The 17,771-nt window shown below is 45.8% G+C and overlaps 1 protein-coding gene across 1 annotated transcript in view; it reads right to left on the minus strand.

The window, feature by feature from the left end:
- Nucleotides 1–293: 293 nt before the first annotated feature.
- MAJIN (membrane anchored junction protein) overlaps nt 294–17,771 on the minus strand; it is a gene marked incomplete at both ends in the record, with an annotated part of 55,962 nt that continues 38,484 nt past the window's right edge. Inside the window, 3 exons of the mRNA XM_082269574.1 lie at nt 294–339; nt 11,963–12,071; nt 12,934–12,979. Of these exons, the coding sequence (XP_082125700.1) occupies nt 294–339; nt 11,963–12,071; nt 12,934–12,979 (201 nt within the window). The remainder of the gene's footprint in view (nt 340–11,962; nt 12,072–12,933; nt 12,980–17,771) is intronic.

Here is a 17,771-nt window from a genome sequence, read left to right on the forward strand (position 1 = left end):
TCCTTTAATATTTGTTTTTTATTGAATTGGTTGATACAGATCATAAACATTTTGTTGGAACTGGGCTTTATAAAATTGTCTGCCCTCTCATCAGGTGGCAGATGGTCTTCAACTTTAGCTCTCGTGATATGAGTGATAGTTTTCTGGGATAAACTGGACACAAAAATTAAACTGTTAAATGAAAACAGATGAACAGAATACGGATAAGCTTGTCTTGACATGTTATTCCTTGACAATGTATTCTTTGGTGCCGACAAACGAAGCAACCATTCACAAGGACAAAATATTTTTGCTCACATAAAATTACTTCTGCCAAAAAGGAACCTGAATGGAGTAAAACTGACATGAAAAACAAAATGAATAACTACACAGCAGGAAAAAATATATTTTTAGGCATTTAAAGAAAAAGTTCACCTTTAGAACATGTTACATCAGGGCTTGACAAATTTGCTTGAAATCTACGAGCCAGCTAAAAGAGTTAGGAGCCAGTTTTTCTTTTTACACACATGCCGAGTGGCTGGCTTCTGTCGTACCGGCTGCCATACACACGGGCCAAATGGCGGCCAGTTTTTAATGAACAGGACGGTGTTGCCCGGCATTCGGCCCGTGTGTAGTTGGCTTTATGGTGTGATGGGCAGTGGCTCACTAGGGTAGGACAGTGCAGCAAGGTGGAGGCGATAGGAGATCCAGTAACTCATGCCACCTTTCACACGTGCAGCTCAACGGGGATTTCTCTGCTAATCCCCGCTGAGCAGGCGGATGACAGGTCTTGTCTGCTCCACTATGCAGAGCGAACATGGACACAGTCCCGCTCTCTATGGGGCAGCCGGATGGAAATAGACTGTCTGTCCATTTCAATCCGATGCCATCTGATTTGATCAGTCCAACGGATGGAAAGTAGGACCGCCATCTGCCTGCTTTTGGTCGACAGGATGGGATGGTGGCGGTTGTCAGTGGACATCCACCACTCCATAGAGGAGAATGGAAGGTCCAATCAGGTCAGCCTGAAAAACTGACAGGGGGACCGGATCAGACAGCCTGTGTGAAAGGGGCCTTCGGCTGTATGGCATGATAGGGAGAGAACAAAAAAATAATAAAAAATGTATTGGAAATAAATAAATAAATAAACTGTTTCCATCTTTGTGGGGTTGTAAATGGAACTAAGGCTGTCCCGACCAGCTGCCCCATACTCCCTGCCCACTCATCAGTAAGGACAGGGTGCCAGATCAAGCCCTCAACATCTTCAACCTCTTCTCTAAGCAGTGAGAACAGGCAGGGGAAACCCCCAGTGCCGCCAGTGACTGCTTGTGGCAGCCCCTGCCACCACAAGAGGGTACCAGTTCCCCGATGTAAGCGTCTCCCTACAGCAGGGCGCAATCTCAATTACCGGCCGGCGCGGCATCTTAGTCCGCACACTCGCGGGCAGGGGGACAAGACACCTGCCACAGTGTAGCCTAGGCGCCAGGCTGCTAATTATAGTCACCAATGCGGTTTCAACCTGGAGTTTGTCGAGCCCTGTGTTACATATCACACTCGTATATTGAGTGTAAAATGTAACATGTTCTAGCATTCCCCCTCATCCCCTGAGTGGGTTAGGGAATTCTCCCTGCAGCTGCTGTCATAGTTAAAATAAACACGGCTGTGTAGGGCCCTATCCTTAATCTGTGAATGAATGATCATTCACAAATCATACAAGTCCCATCTTCCACCACAGCAGACAGACTTGTAGTTCTCAATGGAGAATAACACTTCTTGCAGCTTTCTCACTGAAAGCCAGGAGGGCTGTACAGGCAGAAAGCTGAAGGATGTGTTTGCAGGAGCCTGACATTGCACACGCGATTCACTGATCGTGGGGGCAGTTCTTTGCAGGCTCCTGGAGGGAAAAATAATGAATGTATATTTTGTTCCCTGCAAAAATATTTATTTTGTATTTATTTTGTTTTTCTCCTTACAGCCTTAGCTTTTAAGGCTTAGGCTGCATTCACATGTCAGCGTATGGATCGCGGGCAGAATCCGGAGATCATTGCAAATCGCAGGACGCCTGTGCGTTGCCCGTGATTTGCAATAGCACCCCAAACGCTGAGCGATGTTGCCGCGATTTCCGCCTGCCGAATCGCGGTAACATCGCGCAAAAAAAATTGCGGGACGCATTACGCCCAAAAAAGTACAAGAGCTTCCTTGGAGCGTATTGCGTCCCGCGATTTTTTTTGCGCGATGTTACCCCGATTCGGCAGGCGGAAATCGCGGCAACATCGCTCAGCGTTTGGGGTGCTATTGCAAATCACAGGCAACGCACAGGCGTCCCGCGATTTGCAATGATCTCCGGATCGCGGGCGGGATCTCGGGCGGAATCGCGGCGATTCTGCCCGCGATCCATACGCTGACATGTGAATGCAGCCTAATAATTAAGGCTCACTTTGGTGCACAAAATAACACAAAGACTGTTATCAACACTGAAGCTGATTTACTAGAGGAGTTCATTAAATTATGTGAATATTTACTTTAGTTGTCCAATCGAGTGAACAGCAAATACCTGTTTATTTAAACTACACATGATTGGATATTTAGCCACTGCAGCTCCAGAAGGTTTTACCCCCTTCCCAACCATTTTTTGCGATTCGGCACCCTTTCTTTTGGTGGTATTTAATCGCCTCTGCGTGTTTTTTCTTTTTTTTTTGTGCTATAGACAAAAAAGTGACAATATTGAAAAAAACAAAAACAATATTTTTTACTTTCTGCTATAAAACACATCCAATAAAAAAAGGCCACACCCCCACAGTTAGAATCACTCCCCTAGGCACACATTTAACCCCTTGATCACCCACAATGTTAACCCCTTACCTGCCAGTGTCATTATTACAGTAACAGTGCATATTTTTAGCACTGGTTACTGTAGTAATGTCACTGGTCCCCCCAAAAGTGTCACAAATGTCAGTTAGGGGTCCGATCTGTCTGCCGCAATGTTGCAGTCCCGCTAAAAATTACAGATTGCCGCCATTACTAGTAAAAAAAAACAACAATAAAAATGACATAAATCTTTTCCATAGTTAGTAGACGTGATAACTTTGGAGAAAACCAATCAAAATCCGCTTATTGCGATTTTTTTTTACCAAAAATATGTAGTAGAAAACAAATTGGCCTAAAATGTAAAAACATTTTGATTTTTAATTTTTTTGAGAATCTTATATAGCAGAATGTGAAAAATATTGTTTCTCTGTCGCTCATTGACAGACGCAGTCCTCTTTGATTAATATCAGTAAGGTTATACTGCCCCCTACAGGAGTAGGACACTAGGCAGGAAAAACGTTCTGGCCACACCTTAGGGGCAGTCCCAGAGGGTATATCCTCTCTATCCCTGCTACAGGATGTCAGTTTTTTTCTGCCTAGTCAGGAGTAAGGACCTAAGTTCCTTGCTGGGATCTCTGGTCCTGGCAAGCTTTTTTAGATAAATCTTTTTTAGTTAGCTTTTTCTCTCCAGTTTTTGTTCCTGTGAGATCTTCAAGCAATTATGCTGGAGCTGGGCGACGGGCTGGATGTTGAGATCCAGTGGTCACCCCAGCCAGCCTACGAGCGCGTGCAGGCCCTAGCTCCGCGCTGGGTCGGCCGCGACATAGTCCCACTGGACGGGGACTGGCCCCGCGAGTTAAACATCTCGCCAGGTCGCCTACGACCAGTCAGGAAACTGAGTCGCGGCGTCCGTATTGGTCGACAGCCACCCCACCTCGGTGGAGAGGGGTTCTGTTAGGAGTGGGTGCCCGCCTGGTATGGTGAGTAGAATGTTCCCCCTCTCCCCCTGTCGGGTTTTGGGAATAGATGCGGGCCCCTCTGTGGATGGTCGGACCCTCATGATCCGGGGTTCCCCTCCATCCAGTGACACACTTTACAGATCTCCCCCTTGCTAGTGTGAGTGGTGAGTAAGGTATACCATTCCAGGAGGCTTGGTTTGGGAGCTGACAATCTATATGAGTCTGTCACTGCAAGGAAAGTCTGCATTGTAAAAACAGCATTCCAGGTGGCTCAGCAAGTAGAGTCATTGGCAGACAAACTGGAGCTCCCAGGGGACTAAGGATCCATGACTGATGCGGTCAGGGATGGAGACAGGGCGCCGCTGGCGTTACTGTTAAAACAGTCGTGCAGAGGGGTGATACTATCAGGCACCTACCTATCGCACGGGAGTCCTCTAATAGCGATGCAGCTGTATCACGGAGCCGTCATACTTCCGCAGGCCGCGCGGGGCCGCCATACTTCCGCGGGCCGCCATTTTGGCGTAGCCTAATGTCTCCTGCATGGCGGTGGCCATCTTAGACACCCAGCTACCTCGAGGAGTAGCGGTGGGAGTGCCGGAAGGCGTGTAAAGGGGCAGAGCCGCCTCCTTTACCCGGGTAAATCGATCCACAAGACTTCCTGTTCTGTAAGGACAGCGCTGAGAGCAGTTCGGTAGAAGCTTCTGTGCATCAGGTGGTGAGCCCTTGGGGTCTCTCTCTCTCTCTCTCGCTGTGGGGGTCCGAAGCAGGTGGCACTGAGGGGCGCTGTTGCGCTGGGGGATTACATACAAAATCCTTGTTTGCTGGCAAGTGTTCCTGGATTTGTCATGGACCCTGCCACACATGTATCCCCACCTGATCCCCTCAAGGTGGCCGCAGGACCCTCCAGTTCTCCACTTACTATTGATGCATTGTCAGCGGTTTTGGAGTCTTTTGTATCCCGGGTGGAGGTGGCCTGTCAGGGACGGGGGGCTAAAAAGCGACCCCCGCCTACCCCTATTTCGTCTGACACTTCAGATACAGATTCTGAGCCTGTCGCGGCAGCTGCAGGTCCCTCTTCTGGGGCTAGTGCCTCGTATCCCATATACTCGGATAGCAAGGAAGACATTTCTCCCTCCGCTATAGCGCAAGATGAAGCGCTGGTAGATGCACTGATTGTGTCTGTACGGGAAACTTTAAGACTTGAGCTTATACCTACGGAAGCAGTTGATACTGAAATTGCTTTTGGTACTTGCAAGCCTACCAAGATGGCAAAGGTGTTTCCTTTGCCCAAATGTTTTCAAGATATAATTAAGGAAGAATGGGTCCGTCCAAAACGAACCCCTGGTATTTCCAAACGGATTGCTAGACGATATCCGTTTGAAGAATCCCTCCTTAATAAATGGACGGTACCACCGTCGGTGGATTCACCGATTTCCAAAATAAATAAAGCAACTGTTATCCCGGTGGAGGACGCTCCGTCTTTTCGGGATCCGGTGGACCGTAAAGCGGAATCTATATCCCGCTCTATATTTTCCCTGATAGGGTCAGCCTTAAGGCCAGTGTTCACCATTGCTCTGGTTGCACAAACATTGACAGAGTGGACCAAGTTGTTACGCAGAGATCTGGAGGGGAGAAGTCTCCCCCCGGCAGTATCGGACTTGCTGGAGCAGATGGTACAAGCGCTACAGTTTGTCTGTGACGCCGCCCTGGACGCCGCTCCATTAATGGGGCGCGTATCAATCTCGGCGGTGGTCCTTCGGCGCATGCTGTGGTTAAAATGCTGGTCGGCGGATCAAGCTTCCAAAAAAGCTTTGACTAATCTCCCCTTTCAAGGGGATCGCCTGTTTGGTGCCACCTTGGATGAGATCATCAAGGGTATCACTGGTGGCAAGAGCACCTTTTTACCACAGACTACTAAAGGGAAAGGACCTCGTCGCAGACGGGGACCTTCCTTTTCCGCTCATAAGAAGTTTTTTCGCTCCTCTGGGGCGGGCGATAAGGCGAAGTCCTCCAAAGCCCCCCCAGGGGGTTTCAAAGGGCGCTGGTCGAGTAAACAAAGGTCTGACCCTGCCAGACCTGAAGATAAGACCAATATAGCCTGAAGGTGTGCCCCCACCCATATCTGGGGTGGGGGGACGTCTTCACCGGTTTCCGGACCCATGGCTCTCCAGGATTCCAGACAAATGGGTTCAAGAGGTCATACGGTCGGGATACAAGATCGAATTTCGATCACTTCCACCGGTGCGGTTCTTCCCTTCCAATATCCGACTATCCCCGGACCGCTTAGAAGCTTTGCGGGGGGCAGTGACGGATTTAATGCAACAAGGAGTGGTGGTCCACGTTCCTTGGACAGAACTTTTCAGGGGTTCTATTCGAACCTATTCACAATACCCAGAAAAGAGGTCAAGGTGTGTCCAATTCTGGACTTGAGAGCACTCAATCATTTTGTCCAGGTGCAAAAAGTAGTGGCCTCCCTGCATCAGGGGGATTTTCTGGCGTCCATAGACATCAAGGATGCCTATCTTCACATTCCCATTTACGCAGGACATCAGCGTTTTCTTCGCTTTTCCGTGGGAGAGAACCATTATCAGTTTGCGGCGTTACCCTTTGGTCTCGCCTCTGCTCCCCGGGTCTTCACAAAGGTCTTGGCCCCAGTTTTGGCACTGTTGCGACAGCGGGGCATTTCGGTTCTAGGCTACCTAGACGACCTTCTACTCCATGCGGAGTCTCCACAGGCTCTGTTGCTAAACTTGGAGATCACTATGATCTCTTTGGAAGAGTTCGGGTGGCTGGTGAACCGGCAGAAATCATCCCTGGTCCCCACCAGGAGACTGAACTATCTGGGCTTAACTCTGGATACATCCTTGGCAAAAGTGTTTCTCCCGCCGGAGAAACTCCGGAAGATTCAGTCGACGACTCAGTTATTATTGACCGTCAACTGGCCTTCCCTGCGAACTTGCATGAGTATTCTGGGACTGATGGTGGCCTCCTTCGAGGCAGTACCGTTTGCCCAGTCTCATACCCGGATTCTTCAAAAAGAGATTCTTCTCAAATGGAACCGGAATCCCGATTCCCTGGACAATCGGATCTGGCTGAGCGAACGGACCAGGGAATCTCTGGTTTGGTGGCTTCGGTCACCAATGCTCAGTCAGGGGAAGTCATTTCTTCCAATCTATTGGACGATTGTCACCACGGATGCCAGTCTATCCGGGTGGGGTGGGGTTCTCGGCAGACGATCTGCTCAGGGGCTCTGGTCCCTGGAAGAATCCAGGTTACCGATAAATGTATTGGAACTGAGAGCGATCAGACTTTGTCTGATTCACTGGACCGAGCAGCTCCGGGGCAGCCCGGTGCGGATCGAGTCGGACAATGCCACGGCCGTGGCTTGCGTCAATCACCAGGGGGGCACCAAGAGTGTCCTGGCGGCCATGGAAGTGGCCAGCATCCTTCGTTGGGCGGAACGATTTGTTCCAGCCCTCTCCGCGGTATTCATTCCGGGGCTGGAGAATTGGCAGGCAGATTTTCTCAGCCGTCAGATTCTGGATCAAGGGGAATGGTCTCTTCATCCAGAGGTATTTCACCAACTGTACCTTCGTTGGGGCACCCCGGATGTGGATCTGTTGGCATCTCGACTCAACAGGAAGGTGCGGAGGTTTGTAGCCCGCTCCCGCGATCCTCTAGCGGACGCCGCAGACGCGCTGGTCGCCCTGTGGGGGCAGTATCAGCTACTGTATGCTTTTCCTCCTCTCAAATTTCAAAACTTCTTCGCAGGATAGAGGTGGAGGGAATTCCAGTGATCCTGGTGGCTCCGGACTGGCCTCGTTGGGCTTGGTACGCCGACCTGGTCAGGCTGGTCGCAGACGCTCCTTGGCGACTTCCTCTTAGGGAGGATCTGCTGTCTCAGGGACCGATCTTCCATCCTGCTTTACGATCGCTGGCTTTAACGGCCTGGCTGTTGAGACCCAGGTGCTGAAGGACAAGGGGTTGTCAGCTTCAGTTATTCCTACTCTAATTAAAGCGAGGAAAGTGACTTCCAGAAAAGTCTATCATCGCACATGGAAGTCTTATATCGCGTGGTGTGAATCCCTTGGGTTTCCTCCACGTTCTTACTTGGTGACCCGAATATTGGCTTTTCTGCAACAGGGGGTTGAGCAGAAACTGGCCTTGAGCACTATCAAGGGTCAGGTTTCAGCATTAGCAATCTTCTTTCAGAAGCCTCTGGCTACTCATTCCTTGGTGCGGAATTTCATCCAGGGGGTGCGACACCTGGCTCCGCCGGTGCGCGCGCCCTTGCCGCCCTGGGATCTTAATTTGGTGTTGTCGGTTCTTCAGAAACCTCCCTTTGAAAATATTAGGGAGATTCCCTTGCTTACTTTATCCCAGAAGGTGGCCTTTCTGGTGGCTATCACTTCTGCACGCAGGGTGTCAGAACTGGCCGCATTGTCCTGTCGTTTCCCATATCTGGTGGTTCATAGGGATAAGGTGGTTCTTCGTCCGAATCCATCCTTCCTTCCTAAGGTGGTTTCAGATTTTCATCTAAATGAGGATATTGTGCTACCTTCCCTGTGTCCTAAGCCCAGTCATCCTCGGGAGTTTGCGTTACACTCCTTGGATGTGGTTCGGGCGATTAGGGTGTACTTGACTACTACGGAATCTTTCCGTAAGATGGATTCACTGTTTGTGATCACGGATGGCCCTAGAAAGGGGTTGCCTGCGTCTGCCGTGACTATCTCCAGATGGATCAGACAGACGGTGGTACAGGCTTATTCTATTAAGGGTCGGGTTCCTCCGTTCCCTGTTAAGGCGCACTCCACTCGGGCGCTTAGTGCTTCCTGGGCCTTCCGCCATCAGGCGTCAGTGGTTCAGGTTTGCAAGGCGGCTACCTGGTCGTCGGTTCATACCTTTACAAAATTTTACAAAGTTGATGTGCTGGTATTGGCGGATGCCTCTTTTGGCCGCAAGGTTCTGCAGGCCGCTGTTTGAGGAGACCGGTGGTCTACCTCGAGGGTTTTTTTCTGTTGGGTTTTCAGTTGAGTCTCATCCTTTTGTCTGATGAGCCTTTAAGACTTCTGGCTGGCACCGGTTGGGCCTTCTGGATTGGATTTTGATTTCCGTTATCCCACCCCTCATTTGTGGCACTGCTTTGGGACGTCCCTACTGATATTAATCAAAGAGGACTGCGTCTGTCAATGAGCGACAGAGAAAATTGGATTTTTGACTTACCGTAAAATCCTTTTCTCTTAAGTTCATTGACAGACGCAGTACCCGCCCCTCTATTTTGAGTTGGGTTGGGTTAAATTCTCTGACACTGCTTTGTGACATAACTGACATCATGTAGCAGGGGGAGAGAGAGGATATACCCTCTGGGACTGCCCCTAAGGTGTGGCCAGAACGTTTTTCCTGCCTAGTGTCCTACTCCTGTAGGGGGCAGTATAACCCTACTGATATTAATCAAAGAGGACTGCGTCTGTCAATGAGCTTAAGAGAAAAGGATTTTACGGTAAGTCAAAAATCCAATTTTTTTTTTTCAGAATTGTCGCTCTTTTTTTGTTAATAGCGCAAAAAAAAAAAAAAATATATCGCACAGGTGATCAAATACCACCAAAAGAAAGCTCTATTTGTGAGAAAAAAAACGACATCAATTTTATTTAAGTACTGCGTCGCATGACCGCGTAATTGTCCGTTAGAGTAACGCAGTGCCGAATCGCAAAATATGGCCTGGTCATTAAACAGGAAAATCTTCCAGTCCAGAAGTGGCTAAGCAGTTAAAATGTATATTTCCACAATTTATTATGAATCAGCCCAAATGCCACATCTTGCAGACATGGTTGTGCTTACACTGCAAGTACACTTTTACCGCATGTAACGTGGTTTTCAGCACCAGTTATGCATGTTAAAAGTTGTGCATACTTTCAAACATAACAATGGTATGTATTTAACAAACTCAGCTCTGGAAGGTTTTGCCCTCTTCATGACCAGAGCATTTTTTTGCTGCTCAGCACTATGCTGCTTTAACTGGCAATTGCGTTATCATGCAATACTGTATGCAAATTACATTTTTATCATTTTTTCCACACAAATAGAGCTTTCCTTTGGTGGAATTTGATCACCACAGGGTTATTTTTAATTTTTTTTTTATATATAAACGAAAATGTTTGAAAAAAAACTCTAATATTTATAACTTTATAAAACATATCCAATACAATCAATCTTTGTCAGAAATGTAGGCTAAAATGTATTCTGCTACATGTCTTTGGTAAAAAAAAAAATTCCAATAAGTGTACAATAAATCGGTTTGTGTGAAAGTTATAGCATCTACAAACGATGGTATATTTATTTGAAAATCGATTCAGGCTTATCCCATTTTTTGAGGCCCTCAAAATGCAAGGACAGTACAAATATCACCCAAATTACCCCTTTTTGGAAAGTAGACAGTCTGAAGCATTTAGTAAGAGGCATGATGACATGAACAGTTTTTTGAAGTTGTAATTTTTTGAGACAACTTTTTATAAAATTAATTGAATAAAAAAATGAATGTTTTTTTACATTCTTTTTTCTAAATACTGTCACCAGTGCAGTACATCATCATCATATGACTGGTGTGGCAGTGATCAGGGACACTGACTGGTGACAGTATGTTAAAAAAAAAAAAAAAACAATTTTCTTTATTAAATTTTTTTAACTTTTTTTTTCTTTATTAACCACTTACCGCAAATCAATGAAGCCCTACGTCGGCTGCAATAAGTGGCTGTACCGGGGTGATGCCTGCAGCTAGAGGCATCATCCCGGTACCATTTTTTAGAGCTGGCAGTCGGCTTTCAGTCGGTAACAACCGATTCGGCTCGGGAGCCATTCGAACATTACCCCAGCGAGCGGGAGGGGATGCTCCCCCTCCCGCCGCCTTCCGTGGCTCTGCCCGGGTCTCCCATCCACCGGCTGGTTGGAGTCCCGATCAAAGCCGCATGCGGCTTCGATCGGGTCTCCGATGATGTAACCCGGAGGCAGGGTCCATGACGTCACGTCCGGGTTACTCGGCTGCTAAAGGCACCGAATTTAAAAAGTGACAGTATTCAAAAATACTGTTTTTGGGATTTTGAATACATTGAAGTGTAGTGGAGGGGTCTAGGGTCTTTTAGACCCCTGATTCCTCAATAAAAAGAGTACCTGTCACTGCTTGTGACAGCAATAAAAGTGATCTTGTTTTTTTTTTTTCTTTTAAAAAACCTGTGCTAAAATTAAAAAAATAAATAGGGGAAAAAAAAATGTAACCGCCCCCGTCGCCGTGAGCTTGCGCATGAAAGAAAACGTATACGGAAGTTGCGCCCGCAAAAGGAAATCGCTGTTCAAACCACACATGTGAGGTATCGCCGAAAAACCAGAGTGAGAGAAATAATTTTAAAAAAAGAGCTACTCTGTAACTCTAAACTGGTAACCGTTAAAATTTTTTAAAACGTCGCCTATGAAGATTTTTGTCGACCGTAGTTTGTCGCCATTTTGCGGGTGTGCGCAATTTTAAACTTTAACATGTTGGGTATCTATTTACTCGGCGTGACATCATCTTTCACAAAATACAAAAAAATGGGCTAACTTTACTTTGAGGGGAGCATGAGTGTTTTTCACGTTCACCTATCAAATATTTCTTATTTATATACTTATATGGACTGTTTTGGACTTTATTTATGGTTTGCACTGTAGTCACTTTCCTATACCTGTCACTTTAATTATTTGTAGTTGCCATATTTATGGCAATTTGCACCAGCTAGCACTTTATTGAGATATATTGCACCTTGGTATATGATATATATTTTTTAAGGTATAGCTACAAGGTATATCTTACATTGTTGGTTTAGTTATTTATTCCATTAATCAGGTTTACACTTGTCACTTTATAGCATTTGCAGTTGCCATATTTATTGATTTTTTCACCAAGTTAGCACCTTATTGAGATTATTTGCACTCTGACATTTTCTGACAGTCATATTTACATATTTAAATTGTCGATTTAATCAATCAATCACTTTTATTAGTCTCACTATATTGCCTCCAATATTAGGCAGTGCCATATACCTCTCTTTCCATTCCATTTATTTATATCCCCTTGTGGGAATATATATGAGGTAGGCTGCAGCCAGTCAGGTATAACCTAGCGCGGACTTCTTTATATATTACAGATATGGGAAAGATAGATCCATCTCCACAGTTAAACCTTTTAATACCTGATTAAATACTGCAGAAAACCACTACCATAACCACTGTTCTCCGTACGTGAGCATGGAATCCCTGCTAATCGGTCTGAGCAGCTGGCTGTTTGGCAGACTCCATTATCTGTCATAAAGTATTTTACAAGAAAACATGTTAAAGTAAATATATATTGTATTTGCATTTTTTTTTCTTTATGGTCATGACTAATCCTAACCCTAACCTTACCTCAACCCTAGAGCTACAGGCTCACTGGACGTCTAGTCCCTGTGTGTCCAATCCCTGTAACCCAGGAGATACATGTGCAACTTCTAGCCCTGCTGCCTGCAGCCCCTCAAAGTCTTTGACAGGCTGAAATATGCAGCAGATTGACCCTGCTATGAGTGGTACATGTCTTTAGGGGCCAATGCCAAGATTGCAGGTTATTACTTCCACCAACATTATTGATTTGGTATATATTGTGATCCCACTGACACCGATGATTTGGGGCATATTTTGTTGCCACTGACATTACCAATATCAGGTTTATTTGGGAACTTATTTTCCTTCCACTGACACCAACTATTTGGAGTTTGTTTTGCACTCAATGTCACCATGATGGGCATATTTTATTCCCCTGACTCCAACATCATGGTGTTTATTATATCCCACAGATGGGTCCAATTTTACTTCCACAGACAACAACAATAGGGAGTTTATGTTATCTCACTTACACTAACAATATGGAGTTTCTTTTTAGTCTCTTACATTAATGATGGGGCTTATATTCTTCTCACAGACACCAGGGATCAGGTTTATTTTGCTCCCATTGACACTGACTGTGTCACAGTCATATGTCTTATTTAATCACAGGCATAGCCAAAATATAATAATTCAGTTATTGAATCTCTGACCTGATCTACCCTTCAACACAAAACTTTATGAATATATGCACATCCTATATTTTTTTATTATTTATTTGATGAAATAATTATAAAAAATATCTCACCGACATTATCGCAAGTTTCATTACCTACTACATCTTCATCTTCTTGCTTTGTGTGGCAAAAGAAGCACAACATTTATTGAGAACAATACATTAATCACTAAATTAATCACATAGTAGATCAACTCATTATGATAATGAAGAGCAGATGTTTTATATCAACAAAGAATAGTTTTTCACTGCTTACAAGCAGCTATTTTAGTAATATACTGTACATTGAATCTGCACAAAGTATACTGTTCATACATTAACCACTTCCATACCACGCGATTTCTGGAACTCCGCTCCTACATGTAAAAATCATAATTTTTTTGCTAGAAAATTACACTGAACCCCCAAACATTATATATTTTTTTTTAGCAGAGACCCTAGGGAATAAAATAGCGGTCATTGCAACTTTTTATGTCACACGGTATTTGCGCAGAAATTTTTCAAATGTGTTTTTTTGGGGGAAAAAAAAGTTTTATGAATTAAAAAACAAAACACTAAAGTTAGCCCAATTTTTTTGTATAATGTGAAAGATGATGTTATGACGTGTAAATATATACCTAACATGTCACTCTTTAAAATTGCACACACTTGTGGAATGACGCCAAAATCTCTATAGGCGACGCATTAATTTTTTTTTTTACAGGTTACCAGTTTAGAGTTACAGTGAAGGCCTTGGGTTAGAATTGTTGTTTTCGCTCTAACGTTCTCAGTGATGCCTCACATATATGGATTGAATGCCGTTTACATATGTGGCCGCGACGAACGCATGCGTTCGCTTCCGGGTGCGAGCACGCGGGGACGGGGACACTTTAAATTTCTTTTTTTTTTGTTGTTTATTTTTTTATTTTTACACTTTCCCTTTTTTTTTTTTTTTTTGATCACATTTATTTCTATTACAAGGAATGTAAACATCCCTTGTAATAGGAATAGTGACTGACAGGTCCTCTTTATAGGGAGATCTGGGTTCAATAAGACCTCAGATCTCTCCTACAGGCTAGAAAGCCTGAAATAAAAAAAAATAAAAAATAGAAAAAATGATCTCGGCTATTCAGCCAAGATCAGTGCAGTATTGAAAACTGCCAGGCCGGGCGTCACGTCATCACCAGGGCCTCCGAGAGTCATACAGATTGCCAGGGACCATCTGGTCCTCAGTCTCTATGGTGACACTTCTGCCAGTGGCCGATTCCTTCTCCGACTCGCTGGAGAAGCGAGGCGGTAGAAGCACCGGAGGGCAGCAGGAGGGGGGATATCCCCTTCCGCCGCCTGTAAGAACGATCAAGCCGCTAAACAGCCGCTATGATTGTTTTTATGATGAAGGGAATTTACGGCTGAAAAAAATGATATCTGAATGATGCCTGCATCGGTCCTTGGGACAGCAGATCCTCCATGAGAGGAAGCTTCCAAGGAACATCTGCGACCAGTCGCACTAGAGCGGCGTACCAAGCCCGGCGAGACCAGTCCGGAGTCACTAAGATGACTGAAATCCCTTCTGCCTCGATACTGCGTAGGAGTCTGGGGAGAAGCTTGAGAGGAGGGGAGGCGTAGATCAGACGATACTGACCCAACGGGGCCACCAGCGTGTCTGTGGCTTCCGCCAGTGGATCCCTTGACTGAGCCACAAACCTCTGCACCTTTCTGTTGAGCCAAGATGCCAACAGATCCACCTCAGGGGTGCCCCACCAGAGACACAGCTGATGAAACACCTCTGGATGAAACGACCACTCCCCTTAGTCCAACGTCTGCCGTCTGAGGTAATCCGCCTGCCAATTTTCCACCTCAGGAATGTGTACAGCGGAGAGGGCTGGAAGGATCCGTTCTGCCAACCTTAGAATGCCGGCTACCTCCAGAGCCGCCAGGGCACTTCTTGTGCCCCCTTTGTGATTGACATAAGCCACAGCCATGGCATTGTCTGAATGAATGCGCACTGGGCATCCCTGAAGATGATCCGTGCAATGATCCAGACACAGTCTGATCGCTCGGAGTTCAAAGACATTGATCAGCAGTCTGGAGTCTTCAAGCGTCCGGATCCCCTGAGAAGAATGCTTGCCGAGGACGCCTCCCCAGCCGGACAGGCTGGCATCCGTGGTGACCACTGTCCAATACAAGGGGAGGATGCGCCAAAGAGCGAAGCCACCATATCAGGGACTCCTTTGTTTCTCCGACTCAGCAGGATCTGATTGTCCAGAGACTGCGGAGTCTTGTTCCACTTGGTCAGAATCTCCCCCTTGCAGGCACCTCGTATGGAACTGAGCAAACGGAACCGCCTCAAAAGGTAGATACTATCAGACCCAGCACCCGCATGTCCGGTGGGATGACCATTTGTTAGACAGCAGGAGGTGATCTGCAGTCTGCAATAAGCTTTGACAAAAAAAAAAACCTGGAAGCTTATTGGTTTCTATGCAAAGCTGAACCAGATTTTGCACCCTCCAGTTTTAGTAAATTAACCCCACAGTGTCATAATAGTGCAAGGATTATAAAACTGGCTGAAATGTTTACACATTCAGTTCCAGAGTGCATATTTACTTGTACGTTTAATGTATTGTTCAACCCAGTGAAGTTAAAATGCCTGATAATCCTGCCAGTCCTCCCTCCCCTAACCTTTCTGTGCTTTCCAGCCAACGTTATTAAGAGATTACGACAGATGGTAAAGTTAACAGATATGGGCAGTACCAGACACCAAATGTGAACAGCTGGAAGTGCCATACAGAAACCCACAATTCACTAGCACTTTACATTAAAAAACATATGGGGATTTTGCCTTGTTAAAATAATTATATTAGGAAGTTAGTTGCTTTTTTAATGAATTCACATACATTTTACCACTTCAATACAGGCCACTTTCACCCTCTTCCTGCCCAGGCAAAATTTAAGCTTTCAGCTCTGTCACAATTGTGCGGTCAGGCAACACTTTACCCAAATGCAATTTTTATCATTTCCTTCACACAAATAGAGCTTTCTTTTGGTGGTATTTAGTCACTGTTAGGTTTTATTTGTTACAAAAAAAAGAAAAAAGACAGAAAATTTTGAAAAAAAAAGTTTTTCTTATTTTCTGTTAGTAGGTTTTGTAAATAAGTAATATTTCTACTTCACTGATGAGCGCAGATGGGCACTGATAGGCTGCACTGATGGGGAGGCACTTATATGTTGCACTGATAGGCGGCTCTGATGAGCACTGATAGGCAACACTGACAGGCGGCACTGATGGGCACTGATAGGTGGCACTGACAGGTGGTACTGATGGGCGTCACTGATGGGTAGCACAGATGAGCAGCATAGATGGGCACTGATTGGCAGTGGTTGGGGTGACTTATGGGCACTTTTACTGTACTGTAATCAGGGCACTGATGATCAGTGCCCTGATTACCTGTCCTAGACTAACCTTTGTTGAGGAGCCGCTGGTCGGCTCTCCTCGCCACACACTCTGACAGTGTGAGGCGAGGAGCGCTGATAAACGGCACTTCCTCATTTACATATGACCGGCTGTGATTGGACACAGCCGATCACATGGGTAAAGAGTCACATCATTGGCGCTTTTCGGGGTCGCGCCACGTCCTAGGAACACAGCGCAGCCGTGATCGCCGCACTGTGCACCCCCGCAGGTGCGCGAGAGCGGCCCTTCTGGGGCACCGTCATATGACGTCCTCCCAGACTGAGAGCCGCACTGCTCCGTCGTCATTTGACGGTGGGTGGGCGGCAAGTGGTTAAAGAGTTAGTTTACCTTTCCTTCACATTTACAACAAAACCCCCATGCCTTCCAGCATCCCTAGCTCATTATATACAGTACTATTGCTCAGCTTTTTTTAAAGATGTTCCTGTGCAACTCATATTATCAGTGGCTACAGCTCTGGTAATTAATTGTGCATTGCTTATTAACAAATGTTTTTTCATGTTACTGCTTGTACTTTGAAATACTTCAATAAAAAGTCATATAAAGTGAAAAGGTGTTCATTTAACACTATTTCTGTAGGCCATGTGTGACTTGCTCATAAAAACATCCAGGTAGCCAACCCCCTCCATTCTATCTAAATGGTAGAATGGGCATTGAGGTGAAAAGTGGGCCTCCATCAGGCGCTACGGCTGTTCAAGCTGCACTTTTTATCCCTCTAGCAGGAGCTTTTGCACAATGCTGAGCTCAGCCACTGCTGCTAGAAAAAAAGAAAGAGCAATGGACATACATGCAGTTTGAATGAGCCAGACTGCCTACAGGGGACATACTTCTAACCTCCTGTCCTGTTGTTTAAGCAGGATGAAGGGGGCTCGGCTACGTTGGAGTTTTTTGGATAGGATACAGGAATGCATGGGGGGGGGGGGGGGTTGTTGGAAATTTGCAGAAAATGTGAGCTAATCCTTTAGTAGGCTGTTTACAGGGGTGTGTGGTTTAGTTCACTATTACCAAAAAAACTGCCTATGTGGGAAGCGGCATCTGTTAATATACGATCTCACAAAAGTGAGTACACCCCTCACATTTTTGTATATTTTATATCTTTTCATATGACAACACTGAAGAAATTACTATTGGCTAAAATGTAAAGTAGTGAGTGTACAGCTTGTATAACAGTGTAAATTTGCTGTCCCCTCAAAATAGCCCAGCACACAGCTATTAATGTCTAAACCACTGGCAACAAAAAGAGTACACCCCTCTTGGGCATGGAGTTCATCAGAACTACACAGGTTGCCACTGGAGTCCTCTTCTACTCCTCCATGACGACATCCCGGAGCTGGTGGATGTTAGAGACCTTGCGCTCCTCCACCTTCTATTTGAGAATGCCCCACAGATGCTCAATAGGGTTTAGGTGTGTAGACATGCTTGGCCAGTCCATCACCTTTACCATCACTTTCTTTAGCAAGGC

The sequence above is a fragment of the Pelophylax lessonae genome, assembly GCF_965119305.1.
Source record: "Pelophylax lessonae genome assembly, chromosome: 10".
Classification (NCBI taxonomy): Eukaryota; Metazoa; Chordata; class Amphibia; order Anura; family Ranidae; genus Pelophylax; species Pelophylax lessonae.